This window comes from Panulirus ornatus, chromosome 16 (assembly GCF_036320965.1).
Source record: "Panulirus ornatus isolate Po-2019 chromosome 16, ASM3632096v1, whole genome shotgun sequence".
Lineage (NCBI taxonomy): Eukaryota > Metazoa > Arthropoda > Malacostraca > Decapoda > Palinuridae > Panulirus > Panulirus ornatus.
The window spans coordinates 16,967,759-16,988,095 of record NC_092239.1 but is presented as its reverse complement, the minus strand read 5'-3'; the positions used below and the strand labels follow the sequence as shown (position 1 = coordinate 16,988,095).

Below are 20,337 nucleotides of genomic sequence, written 5' to 3'. Positions count from 1 at the left end.
TCTCATTTGCCCTTTTTTTCACCTCTTGCACCTTTCTCTTGACCTCCTGTCTCTTTCTTTTATACATCTCCCACTCAATTGCATTTTTTCCCTGCAAAAATCGTCCAAATGCCTCTCTCTTCTCTTTCACTAATACTCTTACTTCTTCATCCCACCACTCACTACCCTTTCTAATCAACCCACCTCCCACTCTTCTCATGCCACAAGCATCTTTTGCGCAATCCATCACTGATTCCCTAAATACATCCCATTCCTCCCCCACTCCCCTTGCTTCCATTGTTCTCACCTTTTTCCATTCTGTACTCAGTCTCTCCTGGTACTTCCTCACACAGGTCTCCTTCTCAAGCTCACTTACTCTCACCACCCTCTTCACCCCAACATTCACTCTTCTTTTCTGAAAACCCATACAAATCTTCACCTTAGCCTCCACAAGATAATGATCAGACATCCCTCCAGTTGCACCTCTCAGCACATTAACATCCAAAAGTCTCTCTTTCGCACGCCTGTCAATTAACACGTAATCCAATAACGCTCTCTGGCCATCTCTCCTACTTACATATATCTTGCTTTTTAAACCAGGTATTCCCAATCATCAGTCCTTTTTCAGCACATAAATCTACAAGCTCTTCACCATTTCCATTTACAACACTGAACACCCCATGTATACCAATTATTCCCTCAACTGCCACATTACTCACCTTTGCATTCAAATCACCCATCACTATAACCCGGTCTCGTGCATCAAACCCACTAACACACTCATTCAGCTGCTCCCAAAACACTTGCCTCTCTTGATCTTTCTTCTCATGCCCAGGTGCACATGCACCAATAATCACCCACCTCTCTCCATCAACTTTCAGTTTTACCCATATTAATCGAGAATTTACTTTCTTACACTCTATCACATACTCCCACAACTCCTGTTTCAGGAGTATTGCTACTCCTTCCCTTGCTCTTGTCCTCTCACTAACCCCTGACTTTACTCCCCAGACATTCCCAAACCACTCTTCTCCTTTACCCTTGAGCTTCGTTTCACTCTGAGCCAAAACATCCAGGTTCCTTTCCTCAAACATACTACCTATCTCTCCTTTTTTCACATCTTGGTTACATATATATATATATATATATATATATATATATATATATATATATATCCCTGGGGATAGGGGAGAAAGAATACTTCCCACGTATTCCCTGCGTGTCGTAGAGGGCGACTAAAAGGGAAAGGAGCGGGGGCTGGAAATCCTCCCCTCTCGTTTTTTTTTTTTAATTTTCCAAAAGAAGGGACAGAGAAGGGGGCCAGGTGAGGATATTCCCTCAAAGGTCCAGTCCTCTGTTCTTAACGCAACCTCGCTTATGCGGGATATGGTGAATAGTATGAAATATATATATTAATGGGAACTTCAGTGAAAGGGGCTAATGGGGAGTAGATAACAAGTAGTGGTGATGTGAGAAGGAGATGGAGTGAGTATTTTGAAGGTTTGTTGAATGTGTTTGATGACAGAGTGGCAGATATAGGGTGTTTTGGTTGAGGTGGTGTGCAAAGTGAGAGGGTTAGGGAGAATGATTTGGTAAACGGACTGCATAAGCAGATAGGGGAGAAATATCCCAGGGGACAAGGGAGAAAGAATATTTCCCACATATTCCCTGCGTGTCGTAGAAGGCGACTAAAGTGGGCGGGAGTAGGGGGCTGGAAACCCCCCCTCCTTGTATTGAAATTTCTAAAAGGGGAAACAGAAGAAGTCATGCGGGAAAAGCTCATCCTCCTTGAAGGCTTAGACTGGGGTGTCTAAATGTGTGTGGATATAATCAAGATGAAAAAAAAAGGAGAGATAGGTAGTCTGTTTGAGGAAAGGAGCCTAGATGTTTTGGCTCTGAGTGAAATGAAGATTAAGGGTAAAGGGGAAGAATGGTTTAGGAATGTCTTGGGAGTAAAGTCAGGGGTTGGTGAGAGGACAAGAGCAAAGGAAGGAGTAGCACTCCTCCTGAAGCAGGAGTTGTGGGAGTATGTAATAGAATGCAAGATAGTAAACTCTAGACTGATATGGGTAAAACTGAAAGTGGATAGAGAGAGATGGTTGATCATTGGTATCCTATTTTTAATGTCTTTTCTAGATATCTCAATGCTTTCTAAAACTTCCCCATTCCATCTCACAATTGCGTCAGCAGCATCTCTCATTGTGAAAACACAGAACTTTCAGTTGCTGACATATCCTTACATCATTGTCTATAATGCTTCCCTCTGAATCCCTTAGCCTGATTGGCTGCTTTTTAACTGACAATTTACTCATATTGAATTTATGAAAAACTCTTGCATTTTTTCCTTCCTTGACCATAATTTTCTTTTTAAAGTGTCTTTGCTTTTCCTTTCTTATTGCGCTATACTTGTTCCTTGTCCCATAATATCTAAAAATGCTGGCTGGCTGGAGTGCTGCCCATTGTTCCTTTGATTGTTCTTGTGCTGATGTCACTGTATATCTTTTGGGGATCACTATAATTCTTGTAAGGATTGTATAACATGAACACTACTGTGTACATTTTCCTAATCTTTTCCACCATGTACTGTCTGAATGGTCCATCCACCACCATTTCCTGAAACTTGAGGTTACCTTTTATTAGGATGCCACTTTTCCTCTTTTGACTTCTCATTTCCTCCTCATATTCATATATCCCTCTAGACAGAAAAGGTGAGAATTTCAATGTACTATGCACTGCCTCCACATCTTTTAACAATTCTGAGTGCAACTTCCCTTGTACGATCCTTAAATTCTGGCTCTTTACCCTTTACTGTATCAGAATTTGTATATATTCCTTTCAGATAAACTTTACCATTACCTACCATTCCTGACCTAGCACAGGTGGTCTGTCCTCTTCCCTCATTTGATGTCTTCCATTTTTTGCTTTCTGACTGTATTCTTAACCTTCTTCCTCTGTTTTTACCCCCTCAGTCTATCATGCTATATGAACAGTCCACTGAAATCCACCTTACTTTGAAGTTTCTTAACCTCCTCAAGTATCTTCTAGCTAAATGATGCTTAAGCAAACTTTATCATAATTGGAAGTTCCTTTATGTTATGATTATAATTACAAATTCTTCTTTTCTTCACCAGAGAATTAGCATATGGTAATTCTAGTATCCCTTTAATGAGCACTTCTCAATTCTTTCTCAATACATTCTTCATCCAGTCCAAAACTAAACATTATCTATTTCTACAGAGCTCCTATCTAAATTATCTTTCTAATTTAGGTACCGTCCACCAAGTGGTTAAGTCCATCACTTCAGATTCATCACACTCTGTGCCTCTGTATAATCTCCATTTTTACTAACAAGCACTGATCATGTATACTCCACACTTCACTAAACTTTTCATCTACCTGCCCATACATTTTGCTGACTGTTCTGTCCCTAACAGTATATACTAATCTACTACAACTTCAATCAGTGTCCTGAGCTCCTCTGTTTCAGTGCCCCCAGGTCCTGTCCCATTGCATCCATCAACATGTCCTGAGTCTGCTGATTAGCTCAAGAAACTGTATCTCCATGCCCAACACTTTCAACAGTTTCAGTACTCTGAGTTAAAGGTATTTTCTCTGATTCAACAATCTCTAGATGCCTAGGACATCTGATGTGTGCATACAGGTGTGCATGTGCCATGGGAGTGGAAATGAACAAAAAAGTGTTGATCTGACAGATTCTTTTCCAAAAAAAGTCATTTTTGTTGATACTAATATACGCTTATGTCATATCAAGACTGTTTTAAACTACAAATCATATGGAAGATGCAGAGAACATCAGTACACAGCTCTTAGGAAACATGAAAGGACTGATCTGTGGTAGTTAGTGACTAACTAATTGTTTTAATGATGATTTACTACTGCTTAATCCCACAAACTGAAGGGAGTACTAACTTCAGGTCACTTTATCCATGACAAATCAGAATAGAGTTCTTCAAGAGAAGCAAACCAATGAAGTAAATGCAAAAGCAATATGCATCTATCCTCTGCTCTACACATTTTGGTACAGAAAGGATTCTTTTATATCAAAACACAAATTTCTGTCCTGGCAACAAAATGAGTTTACTTCAGCTCTTTTCTGGCAAAGAAGACCACATACGAATTGGATGCCAATAGCTCCCTCCTTAGCTAGACTGATAATGAGTGACAAAGATCATCTTAAGCTGACAATACAACATCCAGCTTGCAAAACCAAAGTGTAAACACCTTACAATTAATATCATAAAATCTAACAAACCTACACACAAAATAGGCAGCATTCTTCTTGTGTGAGGTATATAATTTTGAAGAGCCATATGATAGTTATTCACGATTTGTGAAGAATGAGATATCATACAATACTGTAAGTAAGATGTTATCAGTATGTAGAGTGTTACTGACCTTACAGGGCAATGACAATATTTGTGTTCACTGAAATGAAAGGTAATATCTTAAAATTCTCCCTAGATAAGGATCTACTTTCATTCTTAGATCTGACTCTTTTCCCACTGAAATATACATTCATCTATCTGTTTCACTTCTCTAGATAAGATGAAAATACTGATATTTAGACCATGGGCCAAAGTGCAACAAACTATCATCTCCGTCAGAGCTTTAGGGGTATACATTGATTTGTTCCTTGATATGGCAACTTTTGTTCAAAAGCAATGTCAAAAGTAAACACACTGTAAAAGGCTTTGCTGTAATAGGGATATCAAAATCAGCATGAGGCAACTCATATAAATTTCAATTACCCTTTGTTTACTGTTTCAGTCTTTCTAGCAACGAATCTGTTTATGGTCTTTACTTTCTCTATCACAAACAATTTTGAAAAAAGACATATACAGGAGTCTACAAAGTGTTTCTAAAATATAAGAAATTTGCTATTAGTAGATTCCAACTCTCATGAATCTTGCAGCATATATGATCATTCTCAGTTCCTCTTACTTCACCATCCTCTTAACTGTGGCATGTACTAAATCTGAGATGATGCTCACCAATTGAAAATCCCTTTACAGAATATTCCTATATCACAAGTTATTGGAAAAAACTATCTAAGAAAGTATTATACTTTCCTCTAAATTGGTATGGAAGGGTACCAAGTTGATGGGGGAGGGACTACGTTGGTGGCATGGATGCTCCTTATTCATGCAAGTATTCAATGATTATGGATTTTTCTTGGTATAAGTTTATTCTAAATGCAACTATATACATAAAAAAACTTCAGGTTTTTTTTTGTTTGTTATCTTACTTATCCTTTATGTCATATCTCTTCCATCATATATATTAAGTGCAATATTCATGTCTTCACATAACATTCACAAACAAAGAACATTTTCTACATAAATAAGCAAAAAATTACCTTGCTTTCATCAAAAACACGGATACTAAAATAAGTGATTTTGCATATGTTACTTTAAAACTGACTTCGATAGGTGCCATTTGAATCTAGCTCTCCATTCCTTATGATGCAACCACACGCTTTTAGCCAATTTATGGGTGACTATGACGTGTGATATTTTTTCCAGCTGTGTTGTTAGGATGCTTATGACATTACTGCCAGAATACTAGACCAATGCACTGGCATGTCACACCTGGTACAGCACATGAGTGTACTGGCACAATGCATCCCAAGGGTAAAGAAATGCCATTAAAGAATCATTCTCTCAACTCTCCCCAACTGTCACTTGGATCTTATTTAACATTTTATGAATAAGCTACTGGACTATTCTTACCAATGTCGTCTCCTGCTGCCAAAGATATCAGAGCTGCAGTTCAGCACTAAAAACATATCAAATCATTACAGCTCTTACAAGCAGCCATGGGAACAACCATATGACTCTTTATGAGCTTAAAAATTTTCAATATTTATGTAGAGACTAACACCCTCTTGTCTTGTTACAGCTCTGATTTCTATACTGCATGTATTCTCTATTCACATTCTCAACCTTAAATGCACTTTTATTCAATAAACCACCATTGATCATATCTTTACACATGTATACCACTGCAAAATGGTAAGAGCAGTAGACAAAAGTAGTAGGTAGGAACATTTAGGCAGGAGCATTAGGTAGAAACATCAGGTAAAAGTAGGTGGAAATATTAGGCAGGAACATTACATAGAAGTAGTCAGCAGGACACGAAGCAGGACCCTCTGCAAACAGTGTGCTAGAGCTGCCCTCTGCCAGTGGCCCGTTGAGGGTGAGGCAATAAAGGCTAAGAAGCAGCACAGGAGTTCACTAGTTATGTTGACTCTATTGATGTGGCCACCCCATTGAGGGAGTTCCACCAGTTGGGAGCAGGAGTTAGAGATACATATAAATAGACAGATAGATAGTATGCCACTGCCTGCATTAGAGAGACAGCAGAGAAACATATGAAGAAAACACCTTAATTGCTCGCATCCATTCTCTACCTGTCATGAATAATGACTGAAACCACAGCTCCCTATCCATAACCAGGCCCCACAGACCTTTTTCATGGGTTACCCTGGATGTTTCACATGCCCTAGTTCAGTTCACTAACAACATGTTTACCCCTATCTACCACACTCAATTCAATCTATTCCGTGCACACCTTTCACCTTCCTGCAACTTATTTGAGCCATCCTTCCATCTTTAATCTGATCTCCACCTTCTCCTTTTCCCCTCCACTTCTGACACATATATTCTCAGTCAACCTCTTCTCACTCATTCTCTCTATATGCTCAAACAATTCTAGGACTTGCTCTTCAGCTCTTTAAACCATACTTTTTTTTATTACCACACCACTCTCTTATCCTACCATTACTCACTCGATCAATCCTCCTCACAATACATGTCTTTAAATATTTCTTTTCCAATACTTTCGTCCTCTTCTTTACATCCTCATACCAATTTTTGTCCTCCCAGAGAGTGACCTCTTTTCACAATGCTAAATGCTACCAAAACCATCATCCCTTCATCCATCCTATGGCTCACCTCAGCTTCCATGGTTCCATCCACTACCATGTCCACAGCTTCCATGGTTCCATCCACTACCATGTCCACTCCCAGATATCTAAATCACCCCACTTCCCCTAAGTTTTCTCCATTCAAAATCACAACCAACTAATCTGTTTCTTTGCACTGCTAAACTTAAAAACCTTGTTTTTATTCACATTTACCATCAATGCTTTCCTTCCACACACTCACCTAAACACAGGCACCAACTTTTGTTGTTTTTACTCAAATCTGCCTCCAGCACTGTCTTAAACAAACAATAGCTAACTCATCTTCTAGGCTGCTTCACCCCCAACAGACTGCATACCTGCTCCTCTATCCAAGACCCTTGTAATTACTTCCCTCACCATCCCATCTACAAACAAATTAAACACCCAAGGTGACACTACACACCCCTGTTGCTAACCCAGCTTCACCTGGAACCACTCACCCTCCTCTGCCTATTTGCACACATGACTTACTTTCTTGACAAAAACTCTTCACTTCTTCTGATAGCCTTCCTTCCACACCATACATTCCTAACACCTTCCACACAGCATCTCACTCAACACTATCATGTGGTCTCTCGAGAGGCATAAATACCTTCTAAAAGTAATTCTCATACACAATGTTCCTCCCAAGTCTGATGCTCTGTGCATGCTACCAATCTTTCAATCACCACTCTTCCAAACAACTACCAGGTAAACTTAACAAACTTGTACCTATTTACTTTGAGCAATCCACTCACCTTTGTATCCCATTGCCCTTATACAACAGAACTAACCATGCAGTTCACCAATCCTTGTGTAACTCACCGTGATCCATACATGCACTGAAAATCTTAGCTAACCAATCAACAACACAGCCACCCCTTTTAGAAAAATACAAGTGCAATACCATCCACTTTCACTGTCTTGACACATCTAATCTTAGGCAAGACGCTGACCATCTCTTCTCTTACCACCAAAACACTGGGCATACCTCCCTAACTTAAACACCCTAAACATGCCATCATATCACCATACGCATTCAACAATCCTTTGATGTACTCACTCCATTTCTCTTTCACCTCATCACTGGCTGTTACCACTTCCCCATTTGACACTTTCACCAATGTTCCCATTTGTTCTCTTGTTTTTCTCATGCTATTAACTAACCTCCTAAAATCTTATTCTCCCTTATGTTTGTTGATGCACACTTGCCCCTACTGTCATTTGCCCTCTTTTTCAGTCCCTATACCTTCCTTCTGATCCCCTGCTGCTTTCTCTTGTACATCTCCCAACCACTCACACTCCTTCCCTTTCAGTACCACCCATACACCTCTCTTTTTGTTCTCACTAACAACTTTGTCATCTCATCACTCATCACTCTTTCTCACCTGCCCAACTCCCATTTTAAGCATGCTATGTATTTCTCTTCCACACCTACTTCAAAAGCTTCATTTACTCTTGCCTTTAGCCATTCTACACTCAATCTCTCCTGAAAATTCTTCACAAAAGTCAATTTTCTAAGTGCACTTACTTTCATGACCCTCTTAACACTAATATCATTTCCTAAAATTCTTCACCCTCATCTCCACCATACATCCCACCAGCTGCCCCTTTTAGCACATCCAAGTCTCTCTTTTACATACCTGTCAAATTAGTATGTCATCCAGTAATGCCTACATACTATCTTTCCTACTCATCCATGTGCACTAATTAAGTATGTCCATCTTTCTAAACCAGGTATTCCCAATCAACAGTCCTTTTACGGCACACAATTCCACAAGCTGCTCACCATTCTATTCACCCTACTGAATACCCCATAACCTCCAATTATACTTTCACATTACCCAATTTCACATGCAAATCACCCATCACTAATACCAAAACTGCTGACGCACTCATTTAGCTGCTCCCAAAACACTCACCACTCTTCATCGTTTTCATGGCCAAGTACACAAGCGCTAATGATAACCCAATTCTTCTAATCGACTTTCATTTTTTACCCACATCAGTATGGGACTCATCTCCTTACTCTCTTTCACACCTTCCTATGACTCCTCCTTCAGCAGAAGTGCTACCTTTTCCTTAGCTCTTGCCCTTTCACTAATCCCTGACTTTACCCTCATGACATTCCCAAAGCAGTCTTCATCGTTAACCTTGAGCTTTGTTTCATTCAGAGACAGAAAATCCAGGTTCCTTTCTTGAAACATACTACCCATCACTCCTTCCTTCTCATCTTAATTACATCTAAACATATTCAGAAAACCTAGTCAGAGCCTTCATGCAAGATGAGCACTTGCTTGGCTTCATCTATGCCAACTCTAAGAAACTGAAATACAAGAAGGGGAATGTTTCCAGGCCCCTGCTCCTATCCCTCTTAGTCACTTTAAAGACATGCACAGAATAAATATGAAGAAGTATCCTCTCTCCTCTATCCCTAAAGATATGGAAAGTGAACATACTATACAAGATAATACGTGCAACAAGGGTAAGCCTGTCAAATAAAAGTTTTAAGAAAATAAATGTTAAAGTTTTTAATATATAAATAGCCACAATATTATTTAATACTCCAGCAGATCACTGTCTGGAAAAACTTCTGAATAGAAGGCTGCAGTATCATCAACACTCTCTTGTAGTACAACGAGGTCCACAGAAATACAAAAAGTATAAGCAGCTGACGTATGCAGCACTAGTATTTCTTTTCCACTTTGCTTCCACCATTTTCCCTCTCAACTGCATTCTTTTGTATCATACAGGAGTAGCTTGTCATGTGACGTTGAACATCACTATCACACCTCATAACAATGACTACAACTGTCAAATCATGACAAAAAATAGCTGGCTGCTGGCTGCTGCAAGCTCATCCTTATCACTTCTTTAAAACATGGTAAATTTTCAGACAATAAGGGTGAGCCCACCATGATGATAGAAAATGGATAGATCCTTTCAATGCAAGGGAAAGCTAATTTTGGGGACCATGGAAGGCTTGCCTTTATTAATTGGCTTGGAGTACCCCATACATAATATACCAATAGGAAAGAGCAATCATGTCCTATATGAGTTTGGAAATAGCTCTGCAAATATTGTGAATATGAAAAAAAGATAATCTAAAAACCTTTCCATACGTTTTTTGATATCATCAGTTAAAGAGTGGCTAGTTAAGCAACGGGATTTAAGGAAAGAACTACTCATGATGATGAGGTAATATAAGAGGTGTGGAATGTCAAGTTTACAAGTGTTTTCAAACATTAGATGCCGCCAGTGCCCAAACACCAGCAGAATGGGATAGTGAAGGAGTCTTGCACGGCATGAAACTGACAGGAAAACAAAACTCTATGTGTTGAAAGAATGTGCACAAACAATTGTTGGATGTTAGGGAACTTGATATATCATTCAAAATGTCACTAGAGAAAGGCATAGTGCTAATGGAAAGGAAGAAGGTAAACACTGTGCCCACTGTTAAGGAATTTGATTGGAAAATTGTGCTGATGAGAAACCTGTCTCCTTTAACAATGTGTTCCGTACAACACTGTAAAAGGTAAACCAAAAGCATATCGATGACTATTCACAAAGGAATAACTATCTAACTGGGAGTTAACACAGATTCAGGGAAAAGTCATGCCTTACAAATTTTTGGACTGCCAGAGAGCATTTGACGATGTTTCACATTAGAAACTGATTAAAAAGCTGGAACTACAAGTAGGATTAAAGGGGCAGACTTCTTCACTGGACAAAAAACTGCTTCAGTGGAATGAAGCAAAGGGTACAGGTTAAAGGACCATTCTCGAAATGGCTGGGATAACCAAAGGCATGCTGTAGGGCTTGGTCTTGGGCCCATTACTCTTCTTGGTATGGGTAAATGACTTCCTGATGGACTGGACTCACACCTGAATATGCCTGTAAATGATGCTAGGTCATGGGAGATAAATAATGCTAGGTCATGGGAGGTAAATAATGCTAGGTCATGGGAGGCAAATGTGCTAGGTCATGGAAGGTAAAGAATAATCATGATTGCATCAGCTTTCAAAGGTATCTAAACAAATTCCAAAGTTGATGTGATAGACGGCTGATGAAATTCAATCCCTGTAACTACAAAGCAATGAAGAAAGCTTTGGTACAATTATTACCTAATGAGATCACACTGTAAGTAATGTTCAGAAGGCAAACTTTCTGCAGGCAAATATTAGAATTGCATTTAAATATATGAATAAAAAAATCTGATAAACTATTCACAATATGCATTAAACCAAAACCGGACTATGATTCACAATTCATGTCACTACATCAAAAAATGACTTAACTGAGAGAACCCAGAGAATGAAAACTATGGTGTTTGAATTAGAATAGATGAACTACAATGGAGAAAAGCAGAGACAAAAGTGACCTGACTACAGTAAAGCTTCTAAATCAGTTGGATGACACTGTCAAATGAACAGTTCTTTCATGAAAGGCAATAATGGTGACCAGAGGTCATGAAAAACTAAGAAAAAAATCTTGTTGGAAGGAATGTAAATAAGTAGTGTTTAAATGCATGGGTGTTCGACTGTTGGAACAGACTTACTAATGAAATTGTAAATAAAAGCAACATACAAACGTTTAAAAACTACTTGATGGTAAAGAAAGTTTGAAACGAGGCCTCATAAGAGTAGAACTCTCTCCCATACTGTGCAAACAGGTAATTAAAATATAGGTAATCATTACAATAATCTTTAGCGTTCGAACTTGAAAATGTCTAGACAGTATCAATTAGTCCAATTTCATAACAAATCCTACCTGTAATCTTAATTACAAAGACTTTCTTGTTGATTATTCTTTCATGAAAATATACACATCTTTTACCATCAAACTGCTTATGTTGTTAGTTCACCAATCTGACTAAGACTCTACGTAACTAGTATGTCAAACAGCATTTCAGTGTGCTGGTACAACAACAATAAAAACAAATATTCAAAATGTACGAGCCTGACAATTTTTCAGCTTACTGGTTTCAGATTAGAAAACAGTAAGGCAAATTCTTTCCTTTCTTGTTCACTTACATTTTGTAGGTTTCACAACTGCAATAGCCCTTCATCAAATCATAGTGACTATAAACACAACTCCTGCTGCAAATGATGTGTGATTTTAAGGATATAGCATATATACACAGCATGAAAGGCAGGACTAACCTGATTGTTATCACTATCAGAGGGTGTGGGCATAGCAACCAATGCCTGACGTGATGATGTGACAGTATTAGAAGACTCATGGTGGTGATGGTGGTGATGATGGTGGTGGTGATGGGGCAACTTTGCCACACTCAGTCGGCGGAGAGGATGTAATGTACACTGCTTTGTATGTTCAGCGCCTACACCTGCACCACATCCACACTCCACACCACTTTTGTTGGCTACAGCTGCTGCTGCTGCTGCTGCACGTGCCACTCTCTGCTTCTCCATCAGCTGAGCAACAATAGCTTCCACTGTCTCTGCTGTCTGCGTATCAACAGTTTTATTACAATAGACTAGCACATAAACACCATCATTAATGTTGTCAGCATCCTGACTTTCACATATCACAACAGCAATACACAAAAAAGCAAAACAATTGGCAAATTATTTTCAGTGACCTACAAAATATCATATCTATTGAATAAGACATAATTTGTACATGGAACACTGTTTCTGGTGTAATATCAAATCTTATGAGAAAGTGAAGTAATGACTACATTACTTTAAAGTAATATCTTAATTTTTCATGAAAAGAAGAATTTTAAACATATAAACTATACTAGGCAACTAGGTTTCATTTAAAATGTCCATAGATAACAGAACTTACTCATTTTACTCATAGGTATTGAAGATGGTTCATTACATGATTAGAAACACAAAGCAACACAGTATCAACAGATTAGAAAGGTTGCATAAGCTCAAGCAAATTTTTTTTCACATGCAGGTAGCAACATTTCTTACCTTTGCCACTATGCCTATAATATGTAACAAATCTACTCTTTTAAACAGTATTAACAAAATGTCCTCTCAGAGATGATGGACACCTCTGAACATTATGTTGTAGAGGCAAGAAAATGTTTAGAAAGGAAACAACTGACAACTAGCACAAAGAATGGGATAAGCAAAAATCTGACATACCAGGTCAGCAATACAAGGGAATAGCAGTTGAATGGACACTCTTCAATGGGGAGAAGCAAAAGCTGAAATCAGTTCTAGACTAAAGTAAAATGTAATCAGACTGTAATGCAGGTAAATCCAAGGGTCTTGGAGAGAGTAGCAGGTATGCAGTCTGTAAGGGGGTAAGGGAGCCTAAGAAGTGAGTCAGTTGTTTGCTGATGACTGGCACTGGCGGCAATATCGAATGAGAAACTGCAGAAGTTGGGGTATGCATTTGAAAGAGTGTGGGAAAGGAGAAAGTTGAAAGTAAATACAAAAGCAAGATTATCAGGTCTTGCAGTACAGACAGACAGGTGTGTAAGTCTGAATGGAGAAAACTCAGAGGATGGGATGTGCTTTATATACATAGGAATGGACATGGCAGCAAATGGATCCATGGAGGCAGAAGCAAGTCATAAGGTGGGTGAGGTGGCAAAGGATTTGGGAGCTTTGAGGAATATGTAGAAAGATAGGTCACCATCTGGAAAGGGAAAACTGGGTATGTCTGAAGGAATAGTACTCCCAGCAATACTGTAAGGGTGCAAGGCATGAGCTATAAATGAGAATATATGGTAGAGGCTGAATGTGTTGAAAATGATGGAAGTGTTTGAGGGCTATATAGGGTGTGAGGAGGATTGATCAAGTAAGTAATGATAGGGTAAGAGATAGATGTAGTAATAAGAAAAGTATGGGTGAAAGAGCTGAAAATAGTGTGCTAAAATTTATGTCTACAATTACCCAAGGACCAATTTCTATTAAAGGCTCAAGCAGCTCAAAGCTGTACTACTTCCAGTAGCAGAAAAATGCAGGCACTTTTGGAGTAAGTTCTCTATGTGACTGTACTCCTAGTGATACAGTCTCACCAAAGGTGACTTTTCACTCACAGTGTTACCCTAACCAGGAAGAGTCCAGTAACATTGGTATGCTGAAATGATTTGGACATTTGGAGAGAATGAATAGGGAGAGACTGAAAAAGAGGATATATGCAACAGAAATGGATGGGAGAAGGGGAAGATGAAACTGGAGATGGAAGTGTGGAATGAAAAATGTTCCGAGTGCTTGGGGCCTGAACACGCAAGTGGGTGAAAGGATTGCACAAGATAGACTGAATTGGAGCACTGAGGTATAAAGGGGATAACATGCTGTCAATGGACTGAGCAGGGTATGATTCAGCTGGAGGAAGTAACGGAAGGGCCTGTGGGAATAGGGTTTGGTGCAGTACACGACAACTAAAGAATGGATGTAAGTGAACAAGGCCTTTTCTTTGTCCACTCTTGGTGCTACTTCCCTAACACAAGAGACAGTGAACAAGTATGAAAGATAAAACAATAATGTTTGTATTACATATGAGTGTGCAAGTGTGATTGTGTGTAATTACTTATTTGTAATTACCTAAAAGGAAGGAGTTTTACACTTTAGGGGCCCTTCTCTTGAACATTTCCTTCCATCATACAACTTCTCAAAGTAGTGTATGTTGCTTGCTTTAACCATGTCTTCATTTTTTCAACTCATTCATCCATCACTTTTATACTGTAAACACACTTTTCACACCTTTCATAAATTTCTCGCTTAATTTCATGAAATGTTCTCGTGTTGCTCTATCCCTACATCTCTTGAAGAACTGTTCAGTCTAAATCATGAACCTGTTTTAAAAATCTATGGTTTGACTAGGTCATCCCCCTACTTTTCTCTCTTCCCAAAGTGGAAAAATTCAGGGATCTTGGCCTTTTCCTGTAAGTCAGCTCTCATAATTTTGGCAATATCTTTGCTGCTCTCCTCTGAACCTTCTCTTATAGATTTTTGTATTTCTTTAGGTGTGGTGAGCAAACTTGAGAAGCTTATTTTAGTTTTGGCCTTATGTATGATGTGAACAGCTTGCTGAATATTTCCTAGTCCATGAATTTGAATGCAATTCCTATATTTGCTGGGAAGCAGACATTGTTGACTCCCAAGTCTATTTCACAAACAGATACCCATATCTTATTTCCTACCACTTGACAATCATACTGAGACCTTCTCTCACTGTGATCTATCCTCTTTACATTACATTTACCAATTTCATTTTTACACTGGAGGCTCCAGTCATGAACAAAAGTTCACATCAAGGTCAGGCCCTAAATGACATATAAAGAAGCTAATGAAAGGGAAAAAGTAGAGACACGGAAAAATATTAACAAATTTTGGAGGAAGTGAAAAATCTGTCTTTTAAAAAGTGCCAGGTCATAGGTATTGGGAAAGACATGAGAGGGTTAGACACTTCTGAAGCTTTGAGGTGTAGGCCCGACCTTGAGTTGCCAATAGCCACAGAGTAATCATACAATGCAGCAGCTTGCCAAGTACTGTGTGGTCTTGTTAATAGTGGGAGCACACAAGCTGCTGGCTCTTGAGAGCAAAAAGCAAAATCATACCTACAGAAGAGGGGAAAGTGAACCAACATTGTTGCAAAGGATAAGTGGGTCAAGTTTTGAAGTTAGAAAGAGTTAATAAGTTAGACAGCTGTCAACTTAACTCTGTCAATTAAGGATGCAGAGCTAAAACCACCCAAAGTGTGACAATGGACTCCATACAAGGATGACTCATTTCATTGTATAAACAGAACTGTTCGGAGAAAAAGAAATTTTGACATCTAAGCAGGACTCTCAGTTTCTTAGAGGCAGACCTAGTTATTTCAATAATGTGAGACTTCCAAGACAGTGAGGATGTTACAGTAATACCAAGAATGTTCACTGAGCCAGCAGATGAAATTTTATATGTGCCAAAGGAGAGAAGAAAGTTGAGTGGAATTTTCAAAAGAGAAATGGGCATACACTAGGATCTTGGAAGCATTAAGCTTAACCAGATTTCATCTATGCCAGAGATATCCTATCTAAGTCTGAATTTACTTAGCAAGTTGTGCTGAGATGATATAAGACTGAGTGAAAGAAGAAGGAATGAATTTGAAGGATGCAGAGGAATGATTTGTTGAGTTATCAACATATGAGTGCATTTGCTTATTTGTGGAAGGAAATCATTGATAAAAGGAGAAAAAAGTACAAGACAGGAGAGAACCATGAGACACCAATATTGATACAGAAATGGGGAGGGTCTGATCCATCAACAACCTTTAGAGACAGATCAGCTAGAGAGGAAGCCAGATATGAGAGAGCAAAGTAAGGGAGGGAAGCTAAGAGAAGGGAGCTTGGAAATGAGAACCCAATTCCCCATCCTATCAAAAGCTTTGGATATATAAGGGCAACTACATAAGATTCCCCAAAGGAATAGTGACTGAGAATACTTGGTTTAAAAAGAGGGAATTACATAAGAACACATCAGTGAATAGGAAAGTTGGTTAGAGGACATTATTGGATTACATATGAATTGATCAATGTGTTGAGAGGGGCAGATAGTGGGATGTCTGAACATTATCTGGTGGAGGTGAAGGGGAAGATTTGTGGGGGTTTTCAGGAAAGAGGACATAACATGAGTGAGAAGAGGGTGGTGAAGGTAAGTAAACTTCAAGAAGACTGGGTATGGAATGGCAGAAGGTGAAAGTAAATGAGTGAAAGTAAATGAAAGTGAGTGAGACATGGGAGATATTTAGAGAAGCAGCGCTGGTATATGCAAGAGAAGTATGTCGAATGCAGAAGATGGGAGGATGGAAGGTAAGAATGGGAAGCGAGTGGTAGGATGACAAATTAAAGTTACAAGTGAAAGAAAAAAGAGAGGTGAATGGGGGGTACTTTCAGGGAAGGAGTGCAAATGATTGGGAGAAGTACAAGAGCAAACAGCAGGAGGTCAAAATAAAAGTGCAGCAATTGAAAAAAAAAAAAAAAAAAGGGCAAATGAGAGTTACAGTGAGCAGTTATCAATAAACCTCAGGAAGAATAATATGTTTTGGAAGGCATTTAACAGTTTGAGAAAACTATAAAAAAAAAAGGGAACATCAGTGAAAATATGAACAAAGGCAGTGATAAGATGAGGAGGAGATGAAGTGAGAAATCTGAAGGTTTGAACATGTTTGATAATAGGGTGGTATATGGAAATTGGTTCAATGAAAAGAGAAGAGATGGTGAAATCCTTGCATAAAATAAGCTGGAGTTGATGGTATTGCAGCTGAATTTCTGAAGATAGGGAGTGACTGCACTGTTGATTGGGTAGCAGGATTTTCAGTGTATGTATGAATTAAGGTGAGGTGCCTGGGGACTGGCAAAATGCATGTATAGTCCAAATGTATAAAGGCATGGGGAATAATGGTATTTGAACTTTATCAATCAAGTATCTGGCCAACTTTGGAGTCTGTCAGGGTTCCCTTGTAAGGCAATGCAGTCCTCATGATTTTCACTTTCCTTGAGATCATTGCATCATCAGCACATTAATACAGGTATAATGGTGACTTCAACCCATTTTGAGAAGGATCCTCTGACATGCATCCTTTGTTCCATTTCACTAACGCTATTGTCTATCCATTGAAGGAGTCTCCCTTTTATTCCTGTCTAGTGACTCAGCTTCTTATTCAGCATCCCATGCAGTATAGCATCAAATGCTTTCTAGCAGTCTAGATACAAATAATCCACCCAGCCTTCCCTTTTGTTGAGGAAACAGCTCGCAGTCTCACAAAAGTCTAAGAGGTTTGTTACTTAGGTACTTTCTCAACAGAAAGTCATCTATTCAGTTTCTGATTATCTGTTCTAAAACAAAACAGACCACACTCGCCAGTGAGACTGGCATGTTATTCAGTGTTACTTCTTGGTATTCCTTCCTAAGGAGAAGTATGACATCTGCCATTTTCCATTCCCATAGCACTTGTGTATCTGCACATATATTCATCACTTATAGTGATACTTTATCAGGACCACTAGCCTAGTATGGGTCACGACATTTTAGTATTCTGTTGATGTCTTTTACGTATATCTCAATGTTTTCTAAAAATCCTCCCCATTCTATCTCACTGATACTGGGGCTACAGTTTCTTCCACTGAAAACACTTTTCATTTATTATTCAATTCCTCGCATAACTATAAATCATCCTCTACAATTCTTTCCCATGAATTCCTCAGCTAGATTGGTTTCTAAACTTTTCTTGATATTTGTTAAGTGAATCCTAAATGAGGTAGGTTTACTTGATTTTCTGTTCTTCATAACTTTGATACTTTCTATTAACTGATAACACTTACATGTTTTCAAAATATCTAAAGAGCCCTGTACTAAGCTCCCCCTATATTTTCATTGCTTCACAGTTTAAGGGTTAATATTCCCTCTGAATTTGATGCTAAAGGGACCAATATTCTTATTCCTTCACTGTACAATAAATTCACAAAACCTCTCACCACAATTGCCTAGTATTTGGCTCTTGAGCTCCATTTCTGTGCTTATGTTACTGTTACCATCAAAATTTTTGAGATTTATATACATGAAAATATCTCCTCTTTTGAGCATTAAATGATCACTTATTCCAACTGGCATATCATACATAATGTTCTCTAAATCCATGCTAGCTATGATGGTGTGTATCATTCCTTCTCATTCTAATGTGTTCACTGACCTATTTGTGAGGAAATTTTCCAGAAAACCCTAAAAACTTGCAACTCTGTATTGCCATGGGAATCCAAATTTCTTCAGCTCATCAAAGCTGAAATCCCCTATAATCAGCAATTTGCTAACTCTGAAAAGTGTTATACTGCATCACTTACCATCTTAATCGTTCCGACATTATCATTGCATATTTGTTCTAGAATGTTAAAATTCTTTGGTAGATTACATGATATTACCACCATCGTGCACTTCTTTCCCACATTTAACCTTTCTGACATGTATTGTCTGACTGGGTTATCTTCCAACATTTCCTGAAACTTACAGTAATCTTTCATTAAGAGGTCAAGCTACCCCCTTTTGCCTACTTTCTATCGTTTGTCCCTTTGGGCACACAAGAAATTTCATCTCATTTGCAAGCTTTGTTTCTTCCACTCTAACATATATGGTGCACTTTCCCATGTATGATCCTTGAATTCTAACTTTTCACCATCAACACATTCTCCATCATTCCTGTTCCTCCTCAATCTGAGCCTTTGTGCATGCCACCACAATATCAATTACATCTCTCCTAAGGCTATACACACAATGAATCACTAATCAGTCAACATCACATTCATCCCCTTTCTTAAGAAATTCATTGGCAATTTCAACCACTCTAGCTACTTTGCATAACTTTATCTTACAAAAGGCTTTCACCATCTCCTCTCATTTCATCAAACCACATGCCACGAATCTCTTACTTTGCATACCTCCATGTCCAAAATGTCCCACATCCCCTACCTTATCAATGAACACACTCAACAGTCCTTCAAAATACTCATCCTATCTCCTATATACCTCATCAATGACTGTTCCCATGTCCCATCCACCCACTTTACTGATGCTCCCATTTGTTCTCTTGTTCTCATGCTGTTAACCTTCTTCCAAAACATCTTATTCTCCTTAAAGTTTGTGATACTTGCTCAGCTCAACCTTTGTTTGCCTTCTTCTGCAGCCCCTACCATGTTCTTTAATACATCTCCTCATCACTCGCACTCCTTTCCATATACATCTCTTTTCTATTTCACTAGCAGCTTGCTTCCTCATCCCACTGCTCACAACTCTTTCTTACATCCCACCTCCCTCTCCCATATAAATACTGCTTCTCTATATACCTCCCATTTCATGCCCATTACCCAGGTTTCATTTACCATCAACTTTGGCTGTTCTTCACTTAGTCTCTCCTGGTATCTCTTCATATGAGCTTCTCTTCCAAGCTCACTTACTTTCACCAATTTCTTCCTACCAAACCTATTTCCTCTATTCCTAAAGCTTCAACAGACTTTCATCCTCCCCTCCATCACATAATGAAACATCTCCCCAACTGCCTCTCTCAGCACATTCACATCCAAGAGTCTCTCTTATGCACATATATCAATTAGTGCATTATCCAATAATGTTAACTTACTATCTACCCTACTCACCCACATTTCAAAACTTTTTGTTTTCAAATTCTAGCTTGCTTCATTCACTTACAACAATTTTGATGAAATAAATTTTCCTATCTTTTTCAACTTAACTGATTAGTTTCTTGTTACAGGGTTATGGGTTCCATTCCTATCTATTCTAAAACAGTGTTTCTCAACTAGTGGGGACCAAAGAGCATCTTGGAGGGACATGAAGTCTTTAAATCTATCAAAATATTATCAAATGTGTTGTATAGCTTAGTTTTTTATGTTTCTTTTGCTTAACTGGTCTAACATT

The 20,337-nt window shown here is 38.6% G+C and overlaps 1 protein-coding gene across 7 annotated transcripts in view; it reads right to left on the bottom strand.

Annotated features, from left to right (window-relative positions):
• The window catches only part of Camta (Calmodulin-binding transcription activator), a 1,164,029-nt gene that overhangs the window by 378,590 nt on the left and 765,102 nt on the right, over window positions 1-20,337 (bottom strand). For all 7 annotated transcript variants that reach the window (XM_071671358.1, XM_071671359.1, XM_071671353.1 and 4 more), the window contains one exon: window positions 12,106-12,411. In XM_071671358.1, the coding sequence (XP_071527459.1) occupies window positions 12,106-12,411 (306 nt within the window). The remainder of the gene's footprint in view (window positions 1-12,105; window positions 12,412-20,337) is intronic.